At 39.5% G+C, this 18,948-nt stretch overlaps 2 protein-coding genes across 2 annotated transcripts; one reads left to right on the top strand and one right to left on the bottom strand.

Moving 5' to 3' along the window:
* Nucleotides 1-3,223: 3,223 nt before the first annotated feature.
* On the bottom strand, nt 3,224-6,902 carry LOC146325526 (uncharacterized). Its single transcript, XM_084720044.1, has 2 exons — nt 6,097-6,902; nt 3,224-3,986 (listed from the first exon to the last, which is right to left on the bottom strand). Exons 1-2 carry the CDS (start codon nt 6,620-6,622, stop codon nt 3,697-3,699), a joined length of 816 nt encoding a protein of 271 aa, XP_084576170.1. The 5' UTR covers nt 6,623-6,902; the 3' UTR covers nt 3,224-3,696.
* Nucleotides 6,903-8,802: 1,900 nt separating this feature from the next.
* Nucleotides 8,803-17,896, top strand: dalrd3 (DALR anticodon binding domain containing 3). The gene is made up of 13 exons (XM_084721596.1): nt 8,803-9,276; nt 10,960-11,267; nt 11,533-11,867; nt 13,671-13,729; nt 13,870-13,971; nt 14,062-14,126; nt 14,505-14,563; nt 14,727-14,809; nt 14,969-15,095; nt 16,562-16,620; nt 16,727-16,843; nt 16,955-17,023; nt 17,193-17,896. The coding sequence occupies exons 1-13, from the start codon at nt 9,043-9,045 to the stop codon at nt 17,310-17,312; spliced, it is 1,737 nt and encodes a 578-aa protein (XP_084577722.1). The 5' UTR covers nt 8,803-9,042; the 3' UTR covers nt 17,313-17,896.
* Nucleotides 17,897-18,948: the final 1,052 nt, after the last annotated feature.

Raw genomic sequence — 18,948 nt, 5'->3', positions numbered from 1 at the left:
ACCATAAATGAAAAACAAAAATTTAAAACAGTATAACACTTGTTACAGTATAGAACAGTATAAAATTATCTACAGTAAAAATACACACCCCAGCTGACTGAGCCACAAGTATAAAACCAAAGTCTGTTTAGTTTACAGTCTACACGTTCTGATTCATACAAACCAGTGCTAACTGCTCACTATTTCAAGTTCAGATGACCCATTTAAGGTGGAATTACAGTTTTGTTTCTCTCAAATCAATACAGAAAGTGAAACTAACACCAGTGTTTGATGCTGTGTTGACATGAACAGCATATGATGGAGCGAAATGACTGATGGTGTTTTTCCTCAATGACACGTTTTCTCCCGGATTGCTGATGACAGTAAACGCAACCGGGAATTTCGTGTCAGCCAAGAATGACACTTCGAGCAGCAAGTCAACATTTTAGTGTTCTAGCAGTCTGTTGTTTTAGTGTACCACGACATTTTTTGTTTTTTTTTCTGTAGTGTTTCTAAGTCGATGTTTATAATAAATCTCTGAATTCTAACCTAACAGTTACTGTGTGTATTTGTCTTAACATATCCATCACCATACATTATGAATGACCTGCGCTACAAATAGGCTGCCGTTGAGTAGCTTTTTTTCTACTACAGTGTTATATTGTGTATAGCTTTACTCTGGTTTCCTCTCCCACTGAGTGATGCAGCTGAAATGTGATATTTACATCAATGTTCAGCCTTCTCTAAATGCCACATTTCAACAATGTAACCTGCCGTGTAGTCCAGTTATTATTTACTTAAGTCAAACTTTTGAAAAGCTCTTACAGCATAATGATCCCTAATGAAAGCAAATGCTTAGTAAAGAGTTTCCAACAACAAAAGGCAGCAGCTGCCGGGTGATTTGTTCTGCTTTTGCTGAGGAGTTTAGTTCACTGTTCACACCAAACAACATGATCAGGTGAGGTGGTAGAAGAGGTACAGTACATCCATTTTTGCGATATATTTGTCTTCTGTCATGTTAACTGAAAGCTATGTTCACACTGTAGGTGTCCAGTCCCCAGATTCTGATTTGCAGCCTCACATGACTCAGATCTGATGTTTTGATTCACACATTCAAACATTTTTAGGCACATTTTGAGTCAGTAGAGTGATGAAATTTACATGTAAGAATAGCATGTCTTTAAGTGATTGGTAATGTTTCAACTACTACTTTACACAATTACACATTCGGTATAAATCCAGACAATTTAACACTATAATATGTAACATTTCTGCATTAAAATGTCTAAAGCCCTGGACATTTGTATATTGTGTTGAGTTGTGTTCTTACAGTACCTCTCAAAAGTTTGGACACATTCTCTATTCTCAATGCTTTTTACTTTTTTATTTGTCGTCATTTTTCTACAATGCAGATTAATACTGGACACTTGAAAACTATAAAACTATGGAGTTATGTAGTACACAAAAATGTGAATACAAGGCAGAATGTTTTAACTTTTTAAGAATTTAACATGTAAGAGACTCTCGCCCACTTTCTTTTGCACTTGCAATCAAAGATTTAAAAACATAATAAATAAATCTTTAATTGCAAGTGCAGAAGAGTCTTTTTGCTTTTTTATTGTCGATCCATGGTTTTCTCCTTCGCACCTGACGACCTACAAGTGTGCAAAAGTGTTTTGCTGTTTGATATTTTAGATTCTTTACAGTTTACAGTCTTGTTCTTAATCAGAATCTGAATCATATCTCATAAAAATAAAGTAGAAACAATGAATGAGAAGTGTGTCCAAACTTCTGACTGGTACTTTACATTATCCTAAATGTTTCCAACAGTGTTCAAACACAGAGAAGTCTGTCATTTATTCAAGGTAACTCATTGCTAAATGCTATTTGCTATGAAGTTTGAAGAAAACATGGGATACGTCAGATAGGTCCAGAGAGTGAGGCAAGTTGGCATAAATGATTAAACATAAATAAAACTTTAATATTATCTTGTCTATGAACAAGTTTTCTGCCCTAATCAAGTCAGATAGATTTTAATCATCTATGGAGGTTGTTTATAAGTGAAAACAACTCCCATAATACCACGCTACTTCACAATGTCATCAAACTATGTCTTCTGTTATTGTTTTAATGCGAGAGACCCCAAGTGACACAGTTTTCATATTGTGCATTTAAACAGGTTCATTCGAGAGTTCATACTGTAGTTATGTTGTTATTGTACTGTAGTTATGTAATTATATTAATGTTTCACCTGTCCAGATGCTACTGCCAGCATTATTTGTATACTGAATGGCAAAAACTGCAATGCAACACATTTCTACAAGCGGAAAGATGCTGCTGTAGTCAGCTATTATTTATTTCTTTATTTTATTAAATAGGGGCCATCTACAGTTTAAAACATAAATAACACCATTTGATGCACTGTACCAGATGATAGCTTTAAGGTAATATACATCTGCAGCCCTTTGGCAGGTCAACAACTAGGAATGCAAGACATGGATGTTTTTTTTCCTGTAGTAGATACTGATAACTGGTAATTACCTATTTCTCAGCAGATAAACAATACTTTCATGTTTTTGTAATTTTAAAAGTGCTTATTACCTGTAATTCATGCGCATCTGAGGGTAAGAAAGAGCAAATGGTAGCAATCAAAAATGGATGATTTAGTATTTCACAGCTCTGACTGAACCAAATCTAACTGACATCACTATGACAATTGTTCTGAGTCTCCAAATGTTTGATTTTTTTCTAGTAAAGCTCATTAAAAGTATCATAAATATGTTGGCTTATAGAGCATTTTGCCTAAGAATTAAAATGAAATGCTTTGACATGATCTGTCAAATCAGATATTAATATAGTTAATATTTATTGTCAAATATACGGCAATACCAATATAATCTGACAAAGTCGTAATAGACCCAGATTGAGGCTGATATTTATTGTGCATTCCGACCAAAAACAAAGAAACAGCTGCATTATGGTGTAGCGTCACTGTTTGTTTTAAATTAGTTTTTTGTTATACCATTTTTACACCAAAATGCATTTTTTCTAAACGCGGGTAAGCCCACTAAAATAGGTAATTGACTCCTTTCTCATTGCCAGTAGAGGAGCTTGCCTTTGTTTTTCCCTGTTGTGTCACGTTGAAAATCATAAATGCACCAGAAAACAGACTTTAACAGCAGAAAGCAGCATGGGGGCCATATGAATTTTTTATGTCTTTATATCTTTTTTAAAATTGGAGTCACAGAAATTACTGCCAGGGGCCACAAGCCTTCATTGCCTCTGCTGGAAAAGGGGCAAAAATTAGTGTGTCCACCCAGGTGTCAGGTTTCTATCACTAGTACCAATCAAAGCTGGAGTCGGAAATACCCATGACCGCTGCAGAGTAATTTGATCCAAGAATGAATGCCGATTGTGCCCACTGCATACAAAAGCCAGATGTTAGTGAGTGTTAGTGGGTTTTTTGTCCAGCGTAAAGGCGGCTTTATTGTTCCTTCGCACTCATGCGTCTTTTTGTGACCACTGTCAGAAATTGGGCCTGCAGTGTGAACATGCTCACAGCGACTTATCTTTCCCAACATTTTTGAAACATATAGTGAAAACAAAAATAATATGGGCTTAGGCACTAGTCAGCTGGTGGAGGAGAGTGACAGAAGTGTCCTCTACACATGAACAAGCTGTGGTACGCCATTGTCACTCACACAGAAAGTCAGTCAGTCAGGGACCAGAAGGTGCTGAAGTTGAAGGGAACCTAGACAGTATCCTGTCCACCAGTTCAACATGTCTCTCGTGGTTTTCTCGGCTGATCCGTTCATGCATGGCTGTCAGCTGACTCAATAGATTGTTCTGCATTTCCCTCTCATGGTCCATCAGCCTCTGTAGCCGCGCGTCCTCCTGTGCCTGCATGGCAGCGTCCATCTCTCTGAGCTGGGTGACTGTTGCGGTCACCAACTTAGAAACCTGCTGCATCACTGTTGTTTTCCTCCTCTTTGTTGGAACTGCAAATGCTGGAAAACAAATGAGATGAAGCAAACTGTCAGTAACAGGGCAGTGAGAGTTTTTTTTATTATTGATTCTTGAATATGGATCAATAAAGGTTATGGCTTGTAAAAACATAAAAGGAGACACTGTTACAGTTTGAGACATATGATGTGACATCAATAAACAGCAAACAGCATTTCTATGTTGTCATTACACCTGACTGGGCTGTGGGTCTCCTCCACTGCTGGTCAGATTGATGTACAGACTGTATGAAAGAGATAAACGTAGTCACCATTTTGAAGTCTTTAGTTTGGCATTTTGGTTGTTGTCAGCTTGGGTTTTAGGAGGCAGAAGTCACCATATTTGGGCGAAAAAATGGAGCTAGGGGTGGATATTCTATGATCAACACAGGTGACCAGCCCGGGGAGCCAGGTGCTGTTAGCATGGAATGCACTAACTTACCAGCTAACGCTAGCTTGGTGAACAAGTTGCATACATACCTCATGATGATTATTGGGACGTTAATTTTGCAGAGCAAATCATTTTTTGTGTCACAAACAAACAAACAAACAAAAAAACAAACAAACAAAAAAACAGCCGACTTCTTAGTGTCTCTTAGTACAACTGAACTCTGAACAAGACATTTTAAAGACACCAAAATGTTACAGGTGGCTTTCATGAACTGAAAACACACACACAAAAACACAGACATTACCAAAACACAAGGTCACAGCTATCCAAATGTACACAGTGCCATGGATATGCATTGCTATGCCGCCACACTGCCTGGAGGCTACGTCCACTTCTTTTATACATTCTTTGGTTTGATGTCATAACAGTGAGGATGGAGAAAATGAGTTAAATATCTTAGAGGGCTGTGACAGACATGTCACTGTTCTACCAATTTGACTACACTATGATGAAACACTTCACTTTTGTCTTCAGCTTAAGAGGACAAACGGCATTCGACAGATAGTTGAGGGTTGTTCCTAGATTAAATCTAGAGGACCAAAAGACTAATGGCTCACATATTTAATACTAACTGTACACAACTGCCACAAAATAATGAAACATTTACAGCTATGCTTCATCAAAGTCAGGAGAAATGTTACTGCTTCTAGTATTTAAAAATCATCATTCTTTCATCATCGTGACATTTTCCCATGAAACTTCATGCAAAACAAACAGGATAACAACAGCACATAAGTGATTTTTTTTCCACATGACTTTGAGGAGATATAACCAGAAATGCTCCTTCATTGCATGGCTCTTTCTGGCAAAAGTGCACCAGAGGATTTTGAATCTTAAATATGTGACATATTTGTCAGACTTCATATGAGAAGGTTAATAACTACCCTGAGCCTGAGGCGATTTTGCCTATATTTGTTCTAGAGCTGGGCAATATATCAATATTAGATACTGATATTGTGATATGGCATAGTTGTTTACTTGTCTTGATTTTAAAGGCCGCCTTAAAGTGATGTAATTTTCTGAACTTGCAGACTGTACCCAGACTGTTGTGTTATAGTATTTTCCATTTGCCACTTAGTCATTATATCCACTTCCCTGGTAATTATCAAAAGTCTCATAGTGTTAATATTTTGTAAAAGCACCAACAGTCATCCCTACAGTACTGCTTTGTCCTGTTTTGGTGTCTGTTTTGCCAGATTTTAGTCATAACACACAACGTGCAGTTCCCTAGATAGAAAGGGAACTCCATACTGATGGTAGTGCAGCAACTGAAGCTTGCACCTTTACAGGCCAATGGGCTTCAGACTCAGCAACTGACCAATCACATTTTATGGTTGCAAAGATGGCTCACAAAGTAAATACCAATGCATGAAGACAGATTGGATAGGTGGCCCTGGTAGAGCTGTCATGACACTAAACTTTTTCATTTCAGTACAATACTATAAAAAACACAAAACACAAAATAACTCTTTCCATATCGCATTATGGAATCATTTATATGCATCATCACCTGTCTTGCAAAAGTAGAGATTAAGTTCTTTGAATATCAACTATCTAGATGTGCAGTTGTATGTAACTTTTAATACTTAAACGAGTTTCATAAGGGCTTAGGGTTCATCGGGCATCTTTTCTTCAGACAATAATAACAGAAACACATGTACTCACTGGCATTGATGGGCTGTATCTGCTCTATCTGTTCTGGGCTGTACTGTTCCTCGTCGTCCTCCGCCTCTACCGGACCAAGATCCTTGTTGATCACCGTCTCGTCAACTTCGTCCCACAGACTGACTACAACCTCCTGATGCTTGTCGCTGATGTCAGGCGGCGGCGGCGGAGGCGGCGGCGGCGGCGACGGTGCGGGTGGAGGTGATGGACTCCTCTGTCGTTTCACCGGGTTCACCGCGGGGCCATTCCCGAAAGCCCGGTGGCACTGCTCGTAAAACGGCCAGTCGACGCGGTCACTGCCGCATCGGATCTTCTGCTGGTGATACTTGCTGTACTGTTTCCTCAGCGCCTTCAGTTTGCTGATGACCTGCATGTGAGACCTGTACACCCCCCGCTCCGCCAGCAGTTTGGTCATCCTGTTATAAACTACGGAGTCCTTCACGGTGCCCGTGATCTGCGTGCGGATCGGCTCCGAGCCCCGGATAGTCAGAAGTTCTTTGATCTCGTTCTCCTGCCAGTTGTGCATCTTCTCTATTGTGAAAAAATGTGCTGCTTGAACGTCTCAACTTATTACAAACACCTCCCTTGTATGTTTGCGCTCCGTACGTCAAATGTCTGCGCCGGAAGAAGACGTGAAGGATCTCGCGAGAGATCAAATTCTACATGACACTTTACAAAGAGCTATAAGCAACTATAATGCAAAATGTACAACTATATTTACACCAATATTGGGAGACATGGTCTTGTTTCTGAAATGTGATATGCAACTTTTAATGTCATATCCTGTGTTTGACCTGCAGACAACACTAACACTAAAGAAGGGGCTATTATGAATCTCAAATAACTGGGGAAATGCTATGTAAACATGAATAAGTTGCATAATTTACATTTAAGTTTACATTTCCCTCGTACAGTTGGATTTTCTCTGTACTGTTGTTTTGTTTGTTTGTTTTTTGTTGTTCTGTTGTTTTTCTTGTTAATTTTCCTCCTTAACCATTATGTTCAATAAGAGTGTTTCATGAATGTTAGAATAATGAAAAAAAAAAAAAAACTTTAAATAAAATATTATGATCATTTTAACCCAAACCATTATCTTTCTTGAAGAGTTTTGCAAATCTAGGGTTACCAATCCAAACCAAAGATATACTATAAAGTCATGCATCTGTGATCTAGACATTTACTAAAGGTCACTTACTATGTAGGGCTGTACAATTAATCGTGAAAAAAAAAATAATCACGATCTCAATTCATACATCTATGCAATCTAATTTCTAAAAGACAATGATTCACTTGCTCCTGTAGGACTATTTTTAATGTTAGGCAGCACTTGTTAATTACTTTGATTAAGCGTTCTAACAAGAGGAAAAGAAACTTGAGGTATGTTTTTGTTATAACTGACTTAAGTTTAAGTCCAGCAATTTGATATATGTTATCATCTGTTAAAAGCCCTGTAGACAGCAAGCGTATCACATGTGTTCTTTTACTTGAAAATCTTGAAAATTTAAACCTATAAGCCAATAAACACCAATAAATAACTTTTAAAATGTAAATACTATAGTTTATTAACTGCTGGTCACAAGTTGTGTCCGATGTGTCTCAGTCTATGTGACCTGGAGGATTCAGTTTCCTACATCACACTTGTGTTAGTTGGATATCGAGCCATGATGGGCTCCCACACTAGTTTTGATGTCACAAGGTTATTCTTGTCTTAAAATCAGATTTAAATTGAGTGCAGAAAAACTCTCTCCTTAAACAGATGAATTTAAGAACAGCCTTCTAGTACCAAACTCTGCACGAGTTGTTCTGCACAGTGAGGGTGAAACATCTGCAACTAACAATTTTTTTCACTTTTGATTAATCAGACAAGCAATAGTTTGGTCTATAAGATGTCAGAAAGAGGTAAAAAATGTTCAACACAATTTCCTAAAGCCCATGTTGACATATTCACTCTACATGTTTAGTCCAAACAGTCCAAAAACCCACGGTTACAGTTTACTACCAAAGAAGCAAATAATCATATTTGAGAAGCTGGAATTAGTGGACTTGGTTGCTTTAAAAATGACTTAAATGATTTATTATCAAAATGGTTGCTTTCTGCTGATTGGGTCAGTGAAGTAAAAAATGACCCATGTGTAAATCTGTAATGGTCTGGATTATGAATCCGTGCGCATGGATTTGTAAAGCAAGAGTTACACATGGCCCCCTTGTTTCACAGCTAAGGCCAGGGGGCCTCCAGAGAGACTTGAGAGAAGGCATGGAAGGCGTGGAAGAGAAAGTCTGACTTATGATTAACTTTTGTTTTTATTGGTAACTGGAAATGTGATCACAAAAGATTGATTGAACATCTGTGTGCACAGAGATGGTCATCTCAAATAAAACAAAGGGATGTTCAGAAAGAGATGTTAAGACTCTTGGAGATGATTAACTCCAACGTGCCTCAGTGTATTTAATGACCAGAATATAATAGCACTGTTGTTCTCCAGATTGTCAACATAATCAGGCTAACAATAGAAGAAGAACAACTTTTCCATTAGACATCTGCTGCACAGGACAGGAAGTAAATATTAGTTAAACATACACACACAAATCCACTTTTGGACATACTTTTGGCCATACAGTGCCAAGTTTAGATTGCAGTTTCTCTACCACACACTGGATGGCGCAATTAAAGAGTGGTCCTACACGGAAATTCACCTCGGAAGAAACACGAACTACAATTCACTAGTTCCGCCATGGAAAAAAAAAACAGCCGATGCAGTTCCTATCTGACATCGACCAGTGATTAGCCGTGTGGCTGGAAACTGGCGTGTATTCGGTCGTGTTGACGCTTAGCACAACCTGCATCAGCAACAACCAGTGTGACGGCGTTTTAACAGAGGATGTGAGCAGGGTGTGGATGTGCTGTTAGCTGGTACTGAGCTTACCTGTGTGTGTGTTGTGGTGGTGATGGAGAATATCGAGGAGTCTTCACCCCTCCGGATCACGCCGACCGTCCGGGCGTTGAGCTCCGCACTGCGGGGGAAGCGTGACAATGTCCCCCATTTGAGACGAGAAAACGGTGACAGGATATTCCCAGAACCGGAGAAGCTATGGTTCAAGGAGAGCAGCGCTAAAAATCTGCGAAACAGGGACTTCTTGTCACCGACCACGATGCTTAACACGCTGTATGCAGACGGACAGGTTGGTTTGGCTGGTACCTGTTGGGTTTGGCAGCATTTTAATGTGGCTAGTGCTAATTTCGTGCTGTTTTGTATGCTTACATTTTCAGTTAGCTGCCTAAAAGCTCCTTTTAGAAAGGTGAATCTTCGCTGGACACTCATATTTGACTGCAACGTTAACGCTAGCTAGGGATACATGTGCTTTTACACATAGCTGGGTCAGACGGAAAACTGCTATGAAAGTCTACATTTTATTCTTCCGCTAAGCACTATAGTTCCCTGAGCGCTGCAGGTGTTTGCTGAGGTGCGACTGATTTTGTTTAGCGGAGTAATATTTAAGTGGGCGTAAGGTGTTTTAAACTGGTTCGAACGTGACTTGGCCAATAGGAACCGAGGACGGGGACAATCTGCTTTATAAAGCTCAGCTGAGTCCAACTGCCTGAAATTGTCACAGTAAAACCTCAAAATCATGAATATGTTTGAATGATACTGAACTATCTTTATAAGCTCGGTGGTCGTTGACTTGGCCCCATCATGATCGACCAGACACTATCAGCCTGCAGCACTAATTATTAACCCATGAGTGGTAGCGCAATATGGGTCAGACAGACACGCACAGCTGCGAGCCACAAGCGCAAAGCTAGCTGTAGTAACTGGGATGTCCCAAAATATACAAAGGTCCCTGATGTGGCATATACAACACGACGCTATCAACTTGACTGTAAGCCATCTTACATGCATCTTTCATCCACACACCCGCATCTGGCACATTGCATCTGTGGGCGTGTTCATGTATCCATGTGTAGGAGGATGCTAAGGAGTGTTTTTTTTTCATGTAGCAGACTTTCACGCACTACAGATGTACGCATATGGGGTTTTGAAGCAGAAACCAACATCTGATATTTCTCCACAGACAATGATAAGCATGATTTTTGTACAAATGCATCTGCAAATTTTCCAGACATGACTATATTAGGAGCTAAAAAAAAACCCACCAAACATGTTTACCAGTGGTGGATTGTAAGCACATTTTTCAAATACTGTACATAAGTGCAAATTTTAAATACTTGTACTTTACCCAAGTATTTTCTTTTCATGCCACATTCTGTTCTATTCTATTCCATTACATCTCAGAGGGAAATATTGTACTTTTTACTCCACTATGCTTATCTGATAGCTTTAATTACTATTTACTTCACAAATTAAGATTCGATTTTTACACACAAAAAGAGGATATAAGATATGTTGTTTTGTTATAAATGTAACTGCCTAATAGTTCATCCAAGTACAATTGAAACCATTAGTTGCTTCATTAATTCATCAATTGATAGAAACGTAATTGAGAACTATAATACATCAGTTTTCATGTAAAAACATTTCATGATCCACCTTCACTGTAATGTGAAGACTTTTAACATTTTAATTACTTTTTCCTGATTATACTTACACATTCAAGTAAAATTCTCAAACCAGGAGTTGTACTTAGAGTATTTTTACAGTGTCACATTAGTACTTCGACTTAAATAAAGGATCTGAATATTTCCTCAATCACTGATGTTTACTGCAATTTTAAGCTAAAAGTATTATATGACATATAAAGAAACAACCTCAAAATACTACAGTAATAGTATTGCTTTGCATATACTTTTGTTCATGCATGAATGTACAATATATAAGTCTCCAATCACTCCCTCTATCCACCCAGGTCCCTCCAGCGGTGATGTCCAGGGTCCTGTCTCTCCGTGGCAGTGGGATTCTCCCTGTAGCTGGTGGGGAGGTAATGTGTGAGGGGTTGAGGGTGAGGGTGGATCGACCCGCAGCCTTCAGGGCCGTCCTGGCAGGTGGAGCCGCAGAGTACCTGAAACCCTCAAAACAGAGACAAGGCTGTGTGGTGTTCAACTGCCCTGCGCTGCATCCTAAACCCAACACACCCACTCCCGATTCACTCACTCTTGGCCAGCTGAGGACTGTTCTGTTGGCCGACCACATGGGGGCGCTGTTGAGAAGACAGGGGTGAGTCTGTAGGTCAATTCCAGCATGACATAATCTTTCTCTTTTACATATTTAACAATCAATATAGTGTTAAAACTATCAGCTGCTGAAAAAATGCAATTGTTTAACTAATTTATAAGTATAAATGTGAAACATTGGGTATTTCTGCTTGTAAAATGTGAAGATTTAAAGGTGTGAAATGAAGATGTGAAGATTAATGACTAAATCATTAATCAGTTAATTGAATAAGTAACTGACAGATAATTGACTTATGAATCTGCCTCAGATTTACAGTGTCCTATTGCCCTACGCTTCCTGAAGACAGCGACATGATCACCTTTCTTCGAGCTCTGGGCATCGATTGGCCGGCAGCCCCGGCCAACTGGACCAACAAGGAGCGGGAGGAGAAGATTCAGGAGGCTCTGGAGAACTCCTCATACAGAGAGAGGGAAACAGAGAGAGGGAGGAGAACCAGCGGAGGAGGAGGAGGAGGAGGAGGAGGAGGAGGAGGGAGGAAGGTGGAGGAGGGGGAGAACGAGGGAGCACTCAGGGTCAACCTGAAGAGAGTGTTCCAGGAGGAGGGGCTACTGGGATATGACCCCAGCCTCGGTACCTGCACAGGTGAGATGACAAAGAGGGCTTGTTTTGTTGTGTGTTAATTTTGAGGATCCAGTGTTTGTCCCTTTTCCCTGCAGTTAACATTGATTTTATGTTATAAGATGTGTTTGTGCTGCACTGCTGTCAGTCTGTATGGTGAAGACAGCAGATGGTACAAATACCACTTTTATGTAAAACTCTAATGTTTAACATCCATACAGTATGTCTGAGATGTCGCCATTGAGCTGTGGTCTGTTCCCTCCATCATTTCTCTCCTTCTTCTAGTTTCACATTCCTTTCTTTATTCATGTCTAACCAAAGTTGAAATAATATAAAAGTTCATTTCACCCAAATCACAGGCAAAATATTTCTCACTTGCAGTACCTCTTATCAGTGGCATCTAACCATGCAGATTTTAGCTTCATGTGCAGAGGTTTTGAGATATGGGTTTCTGAGAGTTTCTTCTTGCTACCCCAAAACAGTGGAGTCTGGTGTGCTCAAAGTGTTGAAATTGGCATTTCAGAAATTCAGCAGCAACATATCTGTACAGACACAATTTACTGGTTAGTTAAAAAAAAAAAAAATACCGGATTCACAGGGTGTGGTTTCACAAGGAGTTTGAATTATTTCCTGGCCTGGCCAGTAACTTCCTTGAGCCTTGTCTTGTCCATGAGGTTGCCAGGCAACCAGCAGAGACTCTAGGAGGTCACTGTCCAGGACAAGAAACAGTGACAGTACAGAACTCCATGTAAAACCACAATATTTCAGTTTATATTTCTGTTTGTGTCTGGATTAAATGAGCCACAATGTGTCAATTAATGAATTAGTTTTTTTTTTTTTTAACCAATGAGGAGAATTACTCTTCATGCTAAGCTAACAGCCTTCGTTCCAGCTCAGTATACATATAAAATCTGTGTTTTTTTTTCTTCTAAACACATTATACATGTCAGAAAATAGTTGCGGAAAACATGTGAGAAGACTGTGAACTATGTCGTACTGAATTGTGCAGTTAGATCAGTAAACTGTTGTTCATGATGTCTGTATTCAGTAACATGGCTCGGTGACATGCTGGAGCTATGATTCCAGTGACACTGTTACAGTGATAGTTCACCCAAAAATGAAATTTCACTCAATCTACTCATCCATGTGCTGATGTGAAGAAAACAGTGTTGCAGCCCAATCCAGTACAATTGTAGTGAATGGTGACCAGTTTTAAAACGTAAAAAAAGAATAGTCCCACGAATGATGAGAGCACACATTTATTGTTGCTTTACACAACGTTCAAAGGTGAGCAAGCAAGCAAAAGAAGCAAAAGTGATGTCTACATTCAGTGATACTCATCAAAGGGCATTGTTTGTATCCTTGAGATCTCACAAACATGTCACTTTGTCTTGGAAGTTTTTGCCCTGCATTGTTTACATCCATGCTGACTGGCTAGAATTCTTCTTTTCATTGGTTGGTGTGTTTCTGTGTATCTTGGAGCGTTACCACCGCCTACTGCTCTGTGGAATAGTGTGAAACCATTGGCTGGATGGTTTAAACGTGTCATTGGCATGCAAGTGCACAAAACAGTAATCCACTCTTAACAGCACAGTTTCATAGCGTTTCAAGATGTCAGTCTCCACAGGGAACTGTTAATGGACAGATATCAGTGGTGTCTCCTAACCCTCTGCAAGAAAGCCAATAATATGCCGAACTCTTCCTTCAATAAATTGGCAGCATTGCACATGTTCCCACACCTTTATGTAAGAAAAAAGACTATGTGTGGGATAACAGATAGGTGGTACTGTATATTTACTGGTAAGACATTATGTGTATCCGTTTCAGTTCACAGAGACAGTGTTTCCCACCTGGCACAACTGGACCTAGCCACGGCCGACTGCACAGTAAGACGCACACACACACACACACACGCACACACACACACATGAATATGCAAACACAGATTGACAATTTCCTTTCTTTCTCTTTCAAAATAACAAACAAAAAAACATTTATTTGTATATCCTTGCTGCCTCTTTCATAGGTAGCCATGGCAACAGCGTTACATGTGACTTCGTGTCAGGATGAGTTCCGCCAGCAGCAGATAGCAGTGTTGTGGAGAGCCAGTGGAGCGACACATACACAGGTAAGCACACACACACACACACACACACACGAACGATCATGCATTGCATTGTGTTCCTATTTTTACCTGTTCTGTTGTGTGTGTCTGCAGAGGCATCTGGTGTGTGGGCCTGTGAAGACTCCTGGTTCTCACCTCACTGCTGCACAGTACCTGCAGTAAGACAGACACATCACTTTCTTTGCATGAGCCTCTCCTTGTCTCTTGTCCTCACATCCTCTCTTGTTTTTTGTCTTTACATTTCTATCTTCTTCTGTCTCCATGTTTTCCCAGTCTCTCTCCCTTCTCTCTCTCTCTCCTCTGCCCCCTAGCCCCGCCCAGCTCTTTAACAGACAGATGTTAATTATCAGAAAAGACACTCTCACTAGGATCCTCTCTGCACTGTAAAATTGCATTTCTAATTAAACTAAACTAAAACAACGCTAGTGGGCGTTGATGGTGCTTTTCCTCATGTCTGTGTTATCACTGTGTATTTTTAGCGCCGCTCTCTGTGTAAATGTGGCTTCTGTTGTTTCTCTCCTCCTCTTCCCCTCCAGGCTGAGAAGAGGTCAGATGAAGGAGGCCTCAGAGATGAAGTATGGAGATCAAGTCGAAGGTGTGTGTGCGCATACAGTGAAGCAGAGTGTGTGTATTCATGTGGATGCTCATTCTTAATCATTGGCTCCTTGTTACTAAAATTGACTGATGGTATTTACGACAGATAAAGTGAGTTAACTGGAGTGAAATACCTCCTCTTCTTCCTCCTCCTCCCCTTCTAGGTCAAACATGGGATGACATCATCAGGGTCATGACCTCTGCTACTGTCAGATTTGAGCTGCTGTCAACAGTCCACACCAGTCCTGTGAGTCATTATCGCAGCGGATGAATGTGTCATGCAGGTTCTGATGTGCCATTAAATAATTAATAACGACTGTGTGTGACTTCACGAGCTTGTCAGTTCAATCAGAAATTGATGTCAGTTTGACAGTAGAGTCAGAATGATTGACGGCTGTCTGTTTAGGTGACGCTGGATGTCCAGAGGGAAGGGGGCGTGTCCACCAAAGGGCCCAGAGGAGGAGTGTTTGTGATGTATAACTGTGCCAGACTGCACACTCTGTTCGACAGCTACGAGAGAGGAGTGGAGAAGGGTGAGTTTCCCGCCTCATTTCTCAGATAAACAACGTTCCAAAAAAACAGAAACTCTGTTGCCTGGCAGTATTCCCTTAATCTCAGAACGGAAGACAAAGAGAAACTGAATGTGCAGAGAAAATCCATGTCTCAGTTGAAAAGAAGCAGTGACGGCAAACAATTTTGAAGGTTCAGCTCCAGTGTCATATCCTACTGCCGATTTAATTCATGTAAAAGTGTCCCATTGAGGATTATCATAAAAATCAAAATCAATGCAGGTAATTGAATATGATCGCCTGAGAAATAGAAAATGATCATAAGTAATGCCTGAAATGTCAATTTACTGCTCACTATAGAGTAAACTATTGAGTGTCTACTTAATAAGGGGACAATTTTCTACATAGCTGTTGTCACTTTGTCATAAACTAAATAGTAACAGGCTGTTCATCACTGTGAAAGACATCCTGAAAATTTAATATAGAAAAGATTACATTTCTATTCAAGACTTGCAGAGGGGCTATATCAGATATTCTGAGCCTAAATTAAAAATAAGTCTGGAGATATATATGCCTTTAACCACACTTTTGCATATGTGTGATGTTAATTTCTGAGGATGCAACACAAAACCCAAAAGTTAAAAGCAAGTAGATCTCCAGCCTAATAGCGTATGGCAGTGGTCAGAGAGGGGCCTCAGTGTACCAGGTTCTTTTACAATATTGTTCAATGAGGGGCCAACCTAGTTTACAGGCAAAGTTTTATTTTTAAGTATTTTATAGAGTACTTCGGGAGAGAAGGAAGGAAGTCCCAAAACCCAGGAATGAGTACGCATATTTGCACGTATGGTTCCTTTGTATCAAGGTTGATGTTTTTTTTTTTTTTTTAATTGGCTTTTGGTTAAATGCCTGAAATAGGATCTGTGCTTAACACAAGTTTAAAATATTTGCACGTTTTGCTCTGCGACATAAAATATGTCAGTAAATATCCCGCTCATCAAGCTTTTACATGTCTGAAAAAAAAGCTGCAAACAAGTGGCTGACTGAGACAATAGAAATTGTTGGGGACATTAAATGTAATCATACCAAACACTAGTCACTTAGTGGGGATGATGTGAAGTCGTGCGACCATAGTGTACTTTGTTTATAGCCTAACATTAGCTATTTACTTATGGCGATTGCATTTATGCTTCAAAAATGACTTAGATAAATAAGTCATCCCTCCAGCATAAAACAGATTTATTAAAACAAGTTGTTTTAGGGACGTACCAGGGAGACACCAGAACCCTTCCCTTAGACAAGAAGAATAGTTAGATTAAATGCATTTAAAAATAAATTTATAGCAGTGAAATTGACGTCTTATATCTAGAGCGAGCCATCTGAGTGTGTCTAAAATTGTGCAGTCGTTTAAAAAAGCAACCTGGTACAATTCTGCAAAGATTTCTCTTTTATATATCATGAGACAACTTCATGTCCTGATTGTTTATGTGCAGGTTTATACCCAGAAATCCCTGAGGCCTCCCAGCTAGACTTCTCTGCTCTGAAAGAAGAGGTATCACTTTATTCTCCTCTATGCTCTGTTCTGTCCACTTCATAACTCCTCACAGCAACATCTTACTGTCAATCCCATCATGCCGTCTGTGTGTTTTGTATGACAGGGCGAGTGGCTTCTCCTGTTCAATTACCTCATTCCGTTCTCCGAGCTGCTGGACCAATCAGGACAAGCACTAGACTGCGAAGGGGGAGGAGCAAGAGTCAATATTAAGACTGAACAGGTCAGAGGATTAAGATGAACTGATTATTGATCAATAGGCAACTTAAAAAGATGGGTATCGATCCAGAGTTAAGATGTTTATCTAACTCGTGTACATGTTTGTGTTCCTCAGATCTGTAAATTTCTCGTGTCTCTCAGTAAAGACTTCAGCTCGTACTACAACAGAGTCCATGTGCTGGGGGTGAGGATCTGTTTACTGTGTATATTCATATATGTTCATACAGCATAGATAAAGTAGGTGTTGTGCTGTATGTAATACATGTAATGAATTATAAGCAGAAGTTAAATCCTACAGTGAGTCTCTGTGGATGAATGTCTGAAAACATATATTTTATTATTATTTGTTCCAGGAGCCGTTGCCTCATCTCTTCAACCAGATGTTTTGTCGTCTGTATCTGTTAAGAGCGTTGAGAGAGCTCTACCACAGTGCTCTGGACACCCTGAACCTTCCCCCCATCAGGCAGCTATAGCCTCAACGTTGTCCTCTCGTCCTGTGATCACTGTTAGCCCTACCTCCCCACCCGTCTCACACAAACACACTTACGTTTTACAATTGTAGCTTCATCACATACACTTTTCATTTAGCAATGAAAATGTTTCCAGCAAAGAAACACTGTCACCTTCAACTCTCTCTCAGCTCTTCTTACTGAGAGTTATAGGAGATTGATACCACTCTGATGTTTGCACCGTAAAGGAAGCTACCGCAAGCAGCTCATTAGCTTAGCTAAGCATAAAGACTGGAGTCAGATGGAAACGGCTTGCCTGGCTCTGTCCAAAGGTAACAAAAGCCACCTACTAGGACTTCTAAAACTCACTTTTAATAACACCTCTCTCTCTCTCTGGTCTCCTGCACAAATCGTTGAGTCTCAAACTTGTCTACTGGCAATGGAAAAGGAGTCGGTTGCCTACTTTTAGCAGATTTAACAATGTTTAAAACACTTGCATATATGTTCTACTTGTGCAAGTGTTAAAGTGTAAAGTGACTTTATTTACTGGCACCATTTGCCCAGAGACTCTAAGTAATTTATGGTCTGGCACATAACCCCGCCTTAAAAGACTGACATTTTTTTTTTTTTTTTTACATTTTGTTTTTTGTTGGTATTAAACAAGCAAGAATCAGTGTGTTAATTAATGAGCTTTAGATGTGCTAATATGTGGATTTTGTTGCCTTTGGACAGAGCCAGGCTCCGGTCTAGTCTATATACTAAGCTAAGCTAACAAACTGCTCACGTGACAAGTTAAAAATAAATAATACACTAATAATCTCCTACAAGTTAAAATACAGTAAATTCATGGTCTGTCATGATGTTAAAAGTTGCGATGAGGGTTAAAAGATAAATACATTCTCAAGCAGTCATGAGGGTTGATTAACACCATACAATATTTCAGAAATAGTTAATATATGTCACGTTTTAAAGAAGGGTTAAAGTGCTTAAAGGGTGTGTTTTTTTCATTGTTTATTCTTTATTATTTAGCTGAATTTGTAATTCTGTTAACCTGCAATCTACAGAGTGGTCTTAATCTGCTAATCTGAGATCTATCTCATTAGAGTTCTAGCTGTATGAGTGCAACACTAATATTTACTGTGCATATACGAGAGTGGTATCAATCTCATCTTCTAACTCATGGTAAAAAAGTGAATAAGTTCCCAAAATGTGTTACTAATCCTTTAAAAGAGGATTAGGGCGGGGTGGAGATTTCCCTCCCCTAAGTATACCAGGCATCAGAATTTCAACAACTAAATGGTCAAAATCTCAGTGTGTGTGCGAAGATGGGATGCTATTTCCCTTCAAGTTCCACTAATAGGGTAGTAATATTAAATTTAATCATATGATGTATTTGCATGATGTTTGACCCAACCAGACACCTGAGACATTTTCTATAATTTTGGTGCCAAAGTCCCACCAGTAGTTGAGTCAACCCCTAAACCTTATTGCCTCATTATAATTACAGCACCCCACTACTTAATGTTACTAAAGTTGTTTGAAACACGGTTGTCTTAGTCACTGCCTGAAGACTTTTTTTTTCTTTTAACATTAAGGTCCCGTTAATGTATGTTACCCACCATGTATTTGTCAACACCATAGAAATATTTATTGTCAGTTA

This window comes from Lutjanus erythropterus, chromosome 6 (genome assembly GCF_056507025.1).
Source record: "Lutjanus erythropterus isolate fLutEry1 chromosome 6, fLutEry1.hap2, whole genome shotgun sequence".
Classification (NCBI taxonomy): domain Eukaryota; kingdom Metazoa; phylum Chordata; class Actinopteri; order Lutjaniformes; family Lutjanidae; genus Lutjanus; species Lutjanus erythropterus.
This window is presented reverse-complemented; position numbering and strand designations above follow the sequence as displayed.

Bases quoted from the DNA above. Each gene is read 5' to 3' on its own strand.
- dalrd3 (XM_084721596.1), top strand. From the start codon at position 9,043: ATGGAGAATATCGAGGAGTCTTCACCCCTCCGGATCACGCCGACCGTC. The intron at 9,277-10,959 runs GTTGGTTTGGCT...CTATCCACCCAG, and splicing joins CGCTGTATGCAGACGGACAG to GTCCCTCCAGCGGTGATGTC. The intron at 16,844-16,954 runs GTCAGAGGATTA...TGTGTTCCTCAG, and splicing joins TCAATATTAAGACTGAACAG to ATCTGTAAATTTCTCGTGTC.
- LOC146325526 (XM_084720044.1), bottom strand. From the start codon at position 6,622: ATGCACAACTGGCAGGAGAACGAGATCAAAGAACTTCTGACTATCCGG. The intron at 3,987-6,096 runs GTGAGTACATGT...TTTGTTTTCCAG, and splicing joins GATACAGCCCATCAATGCCA to CATTTGCAGTTCCAACAAAG.